Raw genomic sequence first — 12,805 nt, forward strand, 5'->3', positions numbered from 1 at the left:
CCGCACAGGCATGCACACGTGTACACACATGCACGTGTGCGAGAAGCCACAGGCACGCACACATGTGCGCACACGCACCTGCACTCACACACGTGTGTGCACAAAACCACACGTGTGCACACAGGTGTACACTGGTGCATGCGTGTGTGCAAATCCACACGTGTGCACACGCACGCACACGTATACACATGAAACCGCGCCTGCGTATACAGTGTGTGCATGAGCACTCACAATGCACACACACGCACGTACACACACGCACACTGACACACACACGGAGACATGAAAATGGCAGAATTCACATTCAGGACGTAGAAGGTATCCTGCACAACCCTGGATCCCAGGGCTCAGCCAGGGAGGGGCATTTCCTCTGGGGTCCCGTGGGGGAGGGTGCCTCAGACCCCTCAGGAAGACATTCTCTTGGGCGAGCACGGGTGCCAGGCCGGCCGGCAGAAAACCAGAGGCTCTCCAAACAGCAAGAAGCCTTGGGGAGCAATCGCCTAATTCTGCAGCAGAAACTGAGCCCAGAGAAGGTGGTGGGCCCGGCTCCAGCCATCAAGCCAGGCCCAGAACCTAACAGCCAGAGCCCAGCCCTTACACAGGTCTGTGCACTGCGCCCCGCCCCCCAGCCCTGCCCGGCCAGCTCCATGCCCACCCACCTCCAGCGAGGGAACAGGGGTCTCAGCACTCCCAGCTCCCTCCAGGACAGACCGTGTCTTCGGTACTCCTAGGGGATAGGGCAGGGGCACGGGGAAGGCTTGTTGAATTTATAAATGAACGTAGCTCTTGGACTTTGTCTGAGACCGTCACATCCTATGTCATGCCCCCCCCACCCCGGAAGGTGATCTTACCTGCCGGCCAGGTAGGGCCTGGGGTGGGCTGCAAGGAGGGTGTGGTGGGAGAGGCTGGCTGTGGGCTACTTCCCAGAGCCTGAGCCCCGCTCAGCAGTGGGGATTCCAGTCCGGGTGCCACCTTGCCTGCTCTGCTGTGGACAGAGCACCTCGTCCGTCTGAAGCTGCCGGCATGCATGCGATGGTGTCACGGGAACCTAGATCCCTGCCCCTCAGGGGAGGCATGGAGCCTGTGTTCAGAGAAAGTCACAGATGTGAAGACCCGGGTGCCAGGCCTTATCAGAGCCCTGCAGACGGGCCACGAGACACAACCAGGCTGTTGAACACCATCCTTTGAACTGAGACTCTGCATCCAGGATAGAGGCCAGTGAAGAACCTATAAGCATTTGCAAACGGTGTCCCCCCCGGGGAGCACGATCCTCCTGGAGCACCAGCGAGGCCCTCACGCTCATACCCAGATGGCAGGCCCAGCTCTCAGCTGTGAGGAAGAGGAGGCCTCTCCAGGAAACCCGCTAGGACAGAGGGAAGAGGAGACGGCCCCACCTGACCTTCGCCGCGGAGCATCTCACTGGGGCTTTCCCCACAGTCCCTGGTGGTGGTTCAGACAGGAGACTGGTCCCAGATCCCTCCGGAAGCCCCAGGGCAGAGCTGGCCACAAACCCAGGCCCTCGGATGGCCTGTCCCGCTGAGGCCTTGTCCTGGGTGCTGGGGAGCCTCCAGGAGATGCCCCACGCTGCGGTCAGGAGTGAGAACCATGGTCACAGGTGACACAGATCCATCAGTCTGCGTGAAGCGGTGAGACGTTTGGGGCCAATGCCGACCTTATTCAGTTTCCCTCTCAATCAGTTTCCTTCTGTCGACCATCAAGGACAATTTAGGGACAGGCAGGCTTCCTGGTCCTATAACCCCTTTAATGTCTGGGCTGAATTTTGTCCCCCACCAAATCCTAATCCCTAGTACATCAGAACAGGGCCTTATTTGAAAAAAGGGTCTTTAGGGATGTAGTTGGTTAGGACGAGGTCATCGGGGAGGCCCTCAACCCCACACGGTGTCCTAAGGGGAGAGCAGGACACCGAGCACATGCAGGGAAGCACGGAAAGGTGACACAGAGCTGGGGCCATGGGAGAAGCCTGTCCTGAGGGGCGCCGAGGACCACCAGCCCGGGCCAGCGGCTGCGGCCTCTGGAGGAAGCAGGCCCGCCGGCGCCTGGGTCTCGGACTCCAGCCTCCAGATCCCGATTCAGGAAGAGACGGGTTCCTGGGGTTGATACTCCGGCCCGGTGCGGGGTCCCAGTGACCCCAGGACATCACGTGCTGTAGGAGGCTGTTCGGAGGACAGCAGTGCAAGTGCTCTCTCTGCCTGAAGCTGCCGCCAGCCTGCCCAGCACCCCCACCCCGGCCCTGCCGCCCCTCCCCCGGCACCCCTGCTTGATGCAGGCCTCCTGCCTATGGGAGATGGGCTGTGGGGGCCGTGCTCCCTGCTCCCGGAAGGGCTCGTACGTAGATCCGCACAGTGCCCTTGGGTTCGATTAAACCTGCAGGGGGCTGCCTGGGGAACATAACCCGTGTCCTGGCCCCCAAGTCACCCACCTGTGCTGTTCATCTCATCTGCGACACAGGGGTGTCCCCATGTCACCATGAGGGCACGGGCCCTGGCCTGCAAGTCACCCAGAGGAAAGCCAGAGAGGGGCAGCTCCCTGGTCCCGGCCCGAGCCACTGGGCTCCAGGGCCCTTGGTGGTGGACAGACATGCTCCAGCGACAGCACAGGGGACCCCTGAGGAGGGAAGCGTCGGGCGGGGCTCTGCCCATCTGGGACGGCAGGTCACCTGTCCATGTCTTGTATTTGCTCTGCAAAAGGCAAGGAGGGAAGACCAGGATGGCTGAGGGCCTGGCCCCCAGGGGCGTCCGTGGGTGGCCCGTCTGCCCAGCCACTAGATCTGGAGGCCAGAGCTCACTCGGAAAGGCTCCCCGCTCTGCCTCGACGCCGAGAGCAGGACTCCTGTCTCCCCCGACAGCCGCGGACAGATGTCTGTGGGCCGTGCGAGGTTAGGAGAACGGGTGCCCAGATGTGGGCTCAGGAGGTGTGCGCCCGCCCTCCCTGTCCCCCTCCTGCGTGCTGCACTCCTGCACACCTGCCAGGTGGCCCTCGGGCGAGCGGCATTTCCTGGAGGAACAAGAAGGCTCGCCCTCGCTCAGCCTGGACTCTTGCCTTTTAAAAACAAGGATCCAGAGTGGAAAAGTCTTGGCCAGCTGGGGTGACCCCGAGGGAAATGAGGTGGGGCCTGGCCTACAGGACAGAAGCCACCAGTCTCTGAAGCAGACCCTTCTGGGCAGGCCCTCCCCCAGCTGACAGCGGCCCAGGGTGCCAGACCTTCCAGCTAGAGAAGGGACCCGTCACTCTGGGTGGCCAGCGTCCCTACATCTTCTTGGCTGGACAGGAGGAGTGAGCAAGGGTCAATCAGCAAACCTCCCCAAAGGACACCCCTTGTGCAGTGCCCAACCCCAGCTCCAGCTCCTAAGAACCCCTCCCTACCTGACTGGCATTGGCTTCCTCCCCAACACACACACCCGGGATCCCTGGTGGCCAGTGTCCCCTCTGGCATCACAGGAGGCCTGCTGCTGAGGCGCCTCCCTGCCACGCCCTCAGGGACACCCTTCTCTCCTCGGCCCGCTTCACGGGGCGGCGGCCAAGGCCGTGACCAGGAGCGCAGACTCTCTTCACAGAGGGGGCGGGAGGAGCCGGCTGGAGCGCGGTCGAGGCCTTTCGGGGTCCGAGACCAACTCCCTCCCCTGTCGCTTAGGCCGGAGGCCCAGGACCTGGACGGCGGCTCCCAATGCCCAGGCCTGGCCAGCGGGAAGCCGGAGGACGCGGAGGAGGAGGAGGAGGAGGAGGAGGAGGCGGAGGACGATGACAGTCTGGCGGGGAAGTCCCAGGGTGACCCCGCGTCCCCCACGCCGGAGCCCCAGGGCGCCTACGAGGACGAGGAGGACGAGGAGCCGCCCACCTCCCTGGCCGTGGGCTTCGAGCACACACGAAGGTGGGGACCGGCCCTCCGTGGGGGCGGGGCCTGGGCAGCCTCACGGGCTGGCGCCCCAGCGTCCGGAGGGCGGCCTCACCCTCAAGCCACCCAGGACCCCACCATCCCCCGCGCGCGCTCACCCCCATTCCCAGCCGGCATCTCCACCACGGGAGGGGGGCCCTCCGCACGCAGGCCCAGGTGAGCCCCGGCCTGAGGAAGGGGGTCAGGGCCCTGCCCACCTCCCAGAGGCTCCCTCACTAGCCGAGGCCTGGAGGCAGAGTGTGGGAGGGAGAGGCGGGCGCTGCGAGGGGGCGGGTCTGGCCGCCCCACTGTCTCTGGTGGTGGGCCCGGGCAGTGACGTCCGGCCCCAAGCCGGGCTGTGCAGAGCAGGGGCTGAGCACAGCTTGGATGCGGCCAGCTGGGGCCCTTACCCGCACGGCCCGACTGCCCCCCCCCTCCCGCCTACATCTGGCACCAAGGGGTGCCCCGCGTTCCAGACCCTCCTGGGGAGAGCCCTGCAGATCCAGGAGGCCTGAGCTCCAGGGAGGCCAATCACCCTTGGCCCCGGGTTCCTGGGAGTCCCGGCCCCTCCAGACCCGTCCTCCGCTCCCTGAGACCTGGGCGCCCCGCCTGCTGCTTGCGACGTGTGTGCACGTACTCACCACCCTCCACGCCCCTCTGTCCGTCCCTCTCTTGCATCCGTGTGGCTTCCGTCCAGGTGTCCATGTGTCTGTGTGTCCGTGTCCTTGTGCATGTGGCTCGTGGAGATGCCGGGGCGTGCATGCCGGCACGGAGCCCGCCGTGGGGCGTCAGAGGCCCGACCGGCTGACACCAGGCCCCTCTCCCTGGTCATTGGCGCAGGTGTGCCCAGGAGCGGCCAGGCGGTCTGTTGGCTTTGGAGCCGATGCCGACTTTTGGGAAGGGGCTGGACCTCCGCAGAGCAGCTGAGGAAGCATTTGAAGTTAAAGATGTGCTTAATGCCACACTAGGTTCTGAGGCCCTAAAGCAGACACTGTACAGGCAGGCTAAGAACCAGGTAGGTACCCAGCAGAGCCCCCCGCCCCGGCACCCCCAGGCTGGTGGTGGTGGCTGGTGCCTGGGGCACAGAAGGACCACGGTCCCCGGGCCCATTGCATCAGCTAGAGAGACAACCAAGTGACCGCTACTCCCCTGCAAGCAGGGGTGGGGCAGGGAGAGACAGGTCGGCGAATGTGAGCCGGGTGCTCACGGGCGTGGGTCACTGTGCTCTCGTCCCCCGTGGCAGGCGTCCATGGGCAGCTGTCCAGCCTGGAAGCTGTGCGGACCTCCCTCCCTCTCTGATTCGAGCAGGCCTGGCAGTGGCCCAGGCTTCTCTTAAAGGCAGCTGTCCTCCCGCGGTCACTAATTCCCACCTGGAGCTGTGACAAGGTCAGCGAGAGCACAGGCGGGCCTCGACCCCATTCCTTAGAGCAAGTGGCCACATGGCCCTGCTTCCGGCTTCCATCCATTTGGAGGGGCAGGGTCTCAGGTCAGCCCACCCCAAGTCTCAGCGAAAACCGTCTGCGTGTCTGTCTTTGTCTTTTACTAACCCTGTCCCGAGTGTAAGCCTGAGTGGGAGGAGGGTTGGCCTTTCCCGCACCCCGCTCTGCTCTGAGTGGAGCCCCAGGTCCCGTGGCCTCGTGCCCTGTGGCTCCACGGAGAAGCCGTGCTCCCTCCTCTGGGCCCAGCTCAGACGGGCCATGCATCCGCTTCCCCGGGTAGCTGTGTGCTGTCCCCACAGCTGTCCAGACGGGCAGCCCCCAGGCCCACCAGACAGGGACGGCCTCTTACAGACGACCAGGATTCCTGGGGCCCTTGCAAAAGTGGGGGAGGGGCAGAGAGGTGAATGCAAGGGAAGCAGCAGGGCAGACCCCGTGCACGGAGGCCAGGACCACAGCACCTCGTCCCTCTGCACGGGAGCCCAGCTGACCTGCGCACAGTCCCCAGCCCCAGCACCTACCACATCTTCCTCTTCTGGGCCCTAGGGGAGACTCTGGCCTTTCCCCTCCCAGTCTGGATCTGGGCAAGACTGAGCCCAGCCTGAGGCAGTGGAGGGCCAGGAAGGGCCAGCCTAGGATCTCAGAACCCCAGCTCACCTGTCTGTCGTGTGTGTGTGTGTGTGTGTGTGTGTGTGTGTGTGTGTGTCTTCTCCCCGGCCAGGCGTATGCAATGATGCTGTCCCTTTCCGAGGACGCTCCTCTCCACGCCTCCTCCCAGAGCCCTCTGGATGCTTGGTTGAACATCACAGGAGCCACGCCGGAGTCTGGAGCCTTTAACCCCATCAACCACCTCTGACGGGCCCAGGAGGGCCCGGGGTCAGAGTCCAGGAAGGGCGACCTCAGGGCCCCATCGTCCCCACAGACATCCCAGCTGTGGACAATGGAGAAGGGAGCCTCGGGGAGCAGCATGGCCTGGGCCAGAGAGAACCCCTCCCCGTCACCTGCGTCGACCAGTCCTCAGTGTCCGTCCCCCCTACACACACCATGGCTCAGCTCTAACTTTTCCAATGAAAACTCAGAACCCAGGAGTCCCTGAGCCGTCCTGGAGGCCCACCGTCCAAGAATTGGTCTTAAGAACAGCGTTCCGGAAGGGTACAGCGCAAGGCCAGCCCGGCAGCGGCCTCGCAGGACCGACCCCGTGGGTGAGGGCAGGGTTTGAACCCCAGACTGAACGAAGACAGCGGCCCCGAGGGCACCCGCGCGGTGTCTCAGGAAGGACCAGACAGACGCGGATGTGCTCTTCAAAGGGAGATCGCCCAGACGATTTTTTTATAATGAGAATTACAGGAGTAACCCTTTTGGTAATCTTATTGACGACAGAGTCTATTTAAGCATGTGGTTTTAAAAATAGACAGTATTTTTAAAAAAAAAAAAAAAAAAAAAAGATCGAAAGATGACTTGCAAATTGTTTTTTAAAAGTAATTTTGCATTGCTTTGAAATCTCCGCTTCTTTGCAAACCTGAACCTGCCCAGAAACTGTACTGTGTCCGGGCGTGTTCTTTATACTGTAGGTAACGGAGACGTTTTCTATCCCTGACCATATTTGTAAAGCCAACGGGATCCTGGGTGTCCCCGCACAGAACGGTGGGGCCTGGGGCCCCCGCCTGTGAGCAGTTTCAAACTGTCCGGTGGAATTCTTAGACACGGTGTCCTGGGCTGGCCCAAGGCTGTGAGAGAGGCCTGTCGCCCGTGTCCCATGTGTGCGGCATGGGATTCATGCTTGTGGCCCCCGCCAAGACCCCCCAATTTTATGGGGGAGATGTGAGAGCGCTGACTCGGGTCCCCCGAGCAGAGATGGCCCGGGCTCCCGATGCTTCTCCCAGCAGGGTCCGCACATCAGCCACACCCCTGCGGCCCACCACGGCCGCTCTGGGTCTCCAGCCCCCACCACCCACCCCCGTCAGACGGACAAGGGGAAGGAAGCGGGTGTCCCCCTCCAACCCGTGGCCTCCGTGGCGTGTGCACTGCGGCTCCCCTGCCCCAGGCTGCCAGGCTGTCTGCCTGTGTGAGACCCCGGCTCAGGGACACGAGGGCCACCTCCACTCCTTGGCGGACCAGACCAGCTCCAGACCGCAGGGCCCAGCCGGACGGCACCTGCTCGGGCCGGGTCTGACTCTCCGTGCGGATGGGCTTTAAATTATTCCCATAGGGGCCAATTTCAAATCATAATTTTTTTTTCCCTGATGGAATTCATCTTAATCTGTATATAACTTGTAATTTTTTCTAATTCATTTCTTTTCTTATTTTATTTCTTCCTTAACAGTATTTTGGCATTAGACATTCTTATTGTGAAGAAATGATGTTAATATAAGTATCTAGTGAGGGACCAAAACCGTGTATAAGGTCGTGTGTCGTGTGATCGAGAACCAGGGAGTGGGGAGGTTTTTACTGTGCCAAATACCCCCGCGCCCCCAACGGATCCTGCTGCCCGTTTCCAGACAATCACGTGTTTTTGTTGAATTAGAGTTTCAGTTACGTTCACATTTAAGACAAGTGTTCTATTTATTTCTTTTATTGTTTGGAAGGAAAAACAAGGAGTGTCCCAACAGGAGGAGAAAAAGGTCGTCCAAGTTGCCCTTAAAAAAGAATGTAGATGCAGGCGGTAGGGGTGCGGGGCGCGGGGCAGCGGGGGCCAGGCTGGGTCGGCGCGCGAGCCCTGGGCGCTGGCCCCGGGGCGGCCGCCGGGTCGGAGCCGCTGTGTGCCCGGCCCGGCCGCCCCAGGCCCGCGACAGTCGTGTGCTTCCGCGCTGGGGGGCCTTGGGGGGGGGGCGTGGTCCCTGAGGCCGCCGCACGGCCGCAGGCCCCCGGGGAAGGGGTCCACCTGCTCCCGGCCCACGGGAGGCGGCGAGACCGCGCCCGCAGGCCGGCGGGGTGCCCTGCGCGAGGAAGGGCGGACGAGCCCTGGGGCCGCGGCTTGGAAAACACACCCGCACCCCCCCCCCCCACATGCATCACCTCTGCCTGGCTCGCCAGGCGCGGTGTGGGAGTTCCACGACCCCTCCCTCCAGGTGGGACCCCTTTGCAGAGTCAACCTCAGATACCAATGCCCATTTCTGTAAACCCAAATTATATTTCTTCTGCTAAAGAATAAGGCGTGTGCTTTTTTTTGCGATTTGACGGTCTCTGCCTGAAATAGGAACTCTGGTCGGGTGGAGACCCGAGTGTCTGTTCTCCGCGGTCCCAGATCCGAGACGTGGCCGTGGCCACCCCCTCTGGTCTGCTCTGCAGGCTCTGGCCATCCATCACAGGTGGCCAGCCGTGGCCGCATCTTCTCTGTCCCTGCTTCCCAGAGCCCCACCTGCTCGTCTCCAGCCCTTAATCCTGTCCTCCCGGAAGCGATGAGAGTCTGCCCCGTTTCTCCTAAAAGTTCAGCCCCTCGGGCCCTCCAGCACTCGGCAGACTTGGGGAGGTCTGTCCTTGGACCCCTGACAAAGGGAGCACTTCGTCCCCACCCTGGTGCCTCGCCCTGCCCCCGACGACAGTGAGCCGCCCTCCCTACTCTTCTCTGTCCCGGGGCTTCTGCACCAGCCTGGACCGTGGGGGCCCGGGGGCTGGGCGGCCAGAATTCTGAGAATTCTGGAGCTCGGCTGCAGCAGGGCGACAGCCTGGCTGACCCCTGTGTGCGTGGGTGGTGGCCAGGGTCAGACCTGTCAACTGGGGGCCCCCCTGGGCCAGGGTCCTTCCATCCGGCGTCAACGGTGTTCCTCCTTTGGACCTTTGACCTCCCCAAATGGAAACTCAAATGGAAGGCTCCCAGCTCTCCCCTCCCCTCCCCCTCAGAGCCCGACCCCCGGCGGACTGACACCATCCCCCCTGCTGCTCTCTTTCCTGGGACGACTGGGTAGGACGCACGGAGCTGCCGACCCTCTGGCCAGCCAGACCCTCCGTGAGTGGGACCCAGAGATCCCCTGTTTTGAACCGAGGGGTGCGTGTTCCTCCAGCTGGCCTGGGACCCTGCATGTGGATCAGTGGACAGGCTGAGCCCACGTGACCTTCCTGTTGAAGCCCAGCACCTCCGTGGCCCAAGACTGACCCCAGAAACTCGCAGGCCCTCGGCCTCCCCTGTCCTAGCTGCTGCTTCACTGAGCGCCCACCCGGACACATGTCACCGTCGGGAGCCTTGCAGCCTCAAAGCACTGGATTGTGGCCCCCAGGCCCCCTTCCCAGATCCCCTGCCCCTCAGCCCCGTCCCCCTGCCCACGTGACTGAGATCTACTGAGCTGTATTCACTGTGTTGTCCTGGGGGAGGGGCGAGGGCGCGGCACCACCCAGGAGAGCCGGGCACCTTGCGTCCCCCTCCGGCTGGGTTCGCGAGGCCGCGGCCGCTCCCGGTCGGTGGAGGTCAGCCGGGTTTCAGAAGCCATGAACCTTCCCCGCAGCAGCGAGCGATACTGTGACGAGACATTCCTGCGTGACTGCAGGAGCGCCCTCTCCTGCTCGCGGTCCGGGCCGTTCCGTGCTTCCTTCCCGCCGATTCGGACGGAACGCCGCTTTTGGAAAAAACTAAATAAAAACAAAAGGCAGCTTGAGTTTTTCCAAATGTGCAATTCACTTGTGAGCAACGTGATTCCGGAGGTTTCTATCGGTGTGTCTTATATCGTGGACGCTCCCGCCGCGAGGGAGGCTGAGCCCCGTGGCGCCGCGCGTCACGCCAGGCGTCCCCCTGCCGGTGAGAGCCCGCGCCTGTGCGGCCGCGTCGCCCTCTTGCCAATGTTGCAGGACAGACTTGGTTCAGTTTGTTTTCATTGTTTGGGTTTGTTTTGGTTTTGTTTTTGTTTTTGTTTTAGAACTGTATAGTGTTGAAAAAGAAATCAAATGTAAATGTCAGGTTTTCATATAATGTTTAAAAAAAAAACCATTGAGAAGGAGGCCGGTGTATGTCCCACGTCCCCCCCCCAATTGTAAATTGCTTCTGTTCTAAGTAAACTGTGCATGACTCGTGTTTAGCGGTCATTATCGTGTCTGTTCGTGAGATTTTTATGAAAAGGAAAATTCAGTAGAGGCACCTGTCAAATATGTGACTAGGGTCTATGCCCTCCAGACAAGGAGCTCGGAGCTGCTAGGGCAACAAGCGCGGCCCGGGAGCGACGTGGGCATCGCCGAAGGGAAGGAGCAGGGCGAGCTGCCCGGGGTAGGACGTCACCCACGTGACTCCGCAGACTGCTTTGATCCCGTGATAAAGACAGACGTGCCTGTGCAGAGGAGCTCTGTAAGACAAAGCCTGGGGCAGCTGATTGGAGGCGAGCACTGTAGGGTGGACTGTACACCAAATGTAACCTTTCCGATGCGACAGTGAGTTTATACATGAGATCGGTATGCAATAAATCTGTGTGCTTTTCTACGTCTCGCCCCCGCTCCGAGCATCACTGAGGGAGAACAGAGGCCCCCCAGGGCCGAGGGAAGGGCCTGGGCTCGGAGCGCGGCCAGCGGCAAGGCTCGGCAGCGTGGGTCGAGGGTCCCCAGGGACAGGCTGTGAGACGTGCCTAGCCATCACCCCAAAACTTCCCCAGGCCAGGGACCCTTGCTGTCCACGTTGTCCAGATTAAACAAGCTCAGCGAAAGCCCACACGAGCCTGGACGGCTCCGCAGTGAGTGTGAGCCCCAGGCGCGCTCCCCTAAGTGCATCCGCCCCGCATGTCGGCCTCCAGGTGTGTCCTCCAGGTGGGGATTTTTTCAGGATGTTGCCTCCAGGTGCACCTGGGCCCAGAGCAGGCCCCCATGAACTCCTGCCCGGGACTTCTTTGTGGTGCAGGACCCCACCTTGCAAGGCCGATCCCGAATGCACCTCTTCGTAAGGGCGGACCCCCCGGCTGGCCAGCCCTCCTCACCGCCCGCCCTCCACTCTGGCTGTCCATGCACTGTCCCCAGCCAGGACCTGAGCCGCCTGCCAGGCCGCAGCCAGACACACAGACCCTGAGCAAATGCACAGAGTGCGGGGGACGAGCCTGAGTCCTGGGGACTTACCCCCCAGAGTCTTCCCTGGGCCCCACTCCTTCCACCAGAGCACGGAGGCGAGGTGGCGGACTTGCACCAAGCGGGGTCTTTCTGACAGAACCCCCACCCTCACCAAGACGGAACGAGGCCCCCCCCTGGGTGTGTGAGGCAGGAAGAAGATAGACTACGGTGTCCAGCAGAGAAACTGGGTGGCTATGCCTTCCTCCCCAAGCTGTATAGTGCCTGGTCCAGAGTCTCTCCGAAGACCACCTTTTCGACCCCCAGAACATGCAGGGGCCCCTGAGCCTCTGCTTCCTGGTCAGAAATCACCACCTACACTGAATTTAGGAATGTAGGTATGGAAAGTGCCAGGTCTTACCTCTCTGTCCCCAAGACCTGGCCTCAAACACCTCAGCAGGTGGGTTACGCAAGCAGATGGATGGATGGATGGACGGATGGACAGACTGTGGATGGACGGATGGACGGATGGATGGGTGGGTGGATGGATGGATGGATGGATGGACGGATGGATGGGTGGATGGATGGACAGACGGACTGTGGGTGGATGGATGGACAGACGGACTGTGGATGGACGGATGGACGGACTGTGGATGGACGGATGGATGGACAGATGGGTGGATGGATGGACAGACGGACTGTGCGTGGATGGACGGATGGATGGATGGGTGGATGGATGGACAGACGGACTGTGGATGGACGGATGGACGGACTGTGGATGGACAGATGGATGGACAGATGGGTGGATGGATGGACAGACGGACTGTGCGTGGATGGACGGATGGATGGATGGGTGGATGGATGGACAGACGGACTGTGGATGGATGGATGGACGGATGGGTGGATGGATGGATAGACAGACTGTGGGTGGATGGATGGATGGATGGATGGGTGGATGGATGGACAGACAGACTGTGGGTGGATGGACGGATGGATGGATGGCTTGCTATCAGGTCCCTCACTCCAGGCAAGTTTCCACACAGACTCTGGGAACCCCAGTGCCTCTGAGGGGCCTGAACCCGCTCCCATGGGGGTAATGGGGAGGCAGGGCCCGGGGGTCCCTGCAGCAGCAGTTCTGTAGCCACCAAAGGAAAGAAACAATTTCCCCAGTGAGGTGTTGGTTGGGGGAAGCGTTTAAATGTCTTCAAGTTGTTTTTCTCCCAGATGTGATTGGCGAAGCTTCGGTGATGTGTCATTGAGATCACGCCCCTGATGGTCAGAGGTGGGACACCCAGGGCTCCCGGCACTGAGGCAGCGTGAGAGGCTCCTCTCTGGGAAATACATTTCTGCTCTCAGAGGACAGATTATGTGAATCACGAATCTGATGAATGGCCTCGCTCCCAGGTCATTCCGAATGAAGGAGTGACGGGGTCCAGCCCCCCCACCCCCCACACATAGCCCTCCCTGGAGTCGCCCCCCAACAGAGGCTCCGTTGCTGGAGCCGCACTCCCTCCCACCCTCGTTC

The 12,805-nt window shown here is 61.6% G+C and overlaps 1 protein-coding gene across 5 annotated transcripts in view; it reads left to right on the forward strand.

The window, feature by feature from the left end:
• Positions 1-10,341, forward strand: part of PRDM16 (PR/SET domain 16) — a 297,726-nt gene extending 287,385 nt beyond the window's left edge. For 4 of the 5 annotated variants that reach the window (XM_059135646.1, XM_059135648.1, XM_059135645.1 and 1 more), the window contains 3 exons: positions 3,653-3,889; positions 4,733-4,907; positions 6,050-10,341. In XM_059135646.1, coding sequence (XP_058991629.1) covers positions 3,653-3,889; positions 4,733-4,907; positions 6,050-6,184 — 547 coding nt within the window. In that variant the 3' untranslated portion in view covers positions 6,185-10,341. The remainder of the gene's footprint in view (positions 1-3,652; positions 3,890-4,732; positions 4,908-6,049) is intronic. The other variant, XM_059135647.1, reaches the window with a different exon arrangement.
• The last annotated feature ends 2,464 nt before the right edge of the window (positions 10,342-12,805 follow it).

This window comes from Mustela lutreola, chromosome 10 (assembly GCF_030435805.1).
Source record: "Mustela lutreola isolate mMusLut2 chromosome 10, mMusLut2.pri, whole genome shotgun sequence".
Lineage (NCBI taxonomy): Eukaryota > Metazoa > Chordata > Mammalia > Carnivora > Mustelidae > Mustela > Mustela lutreola.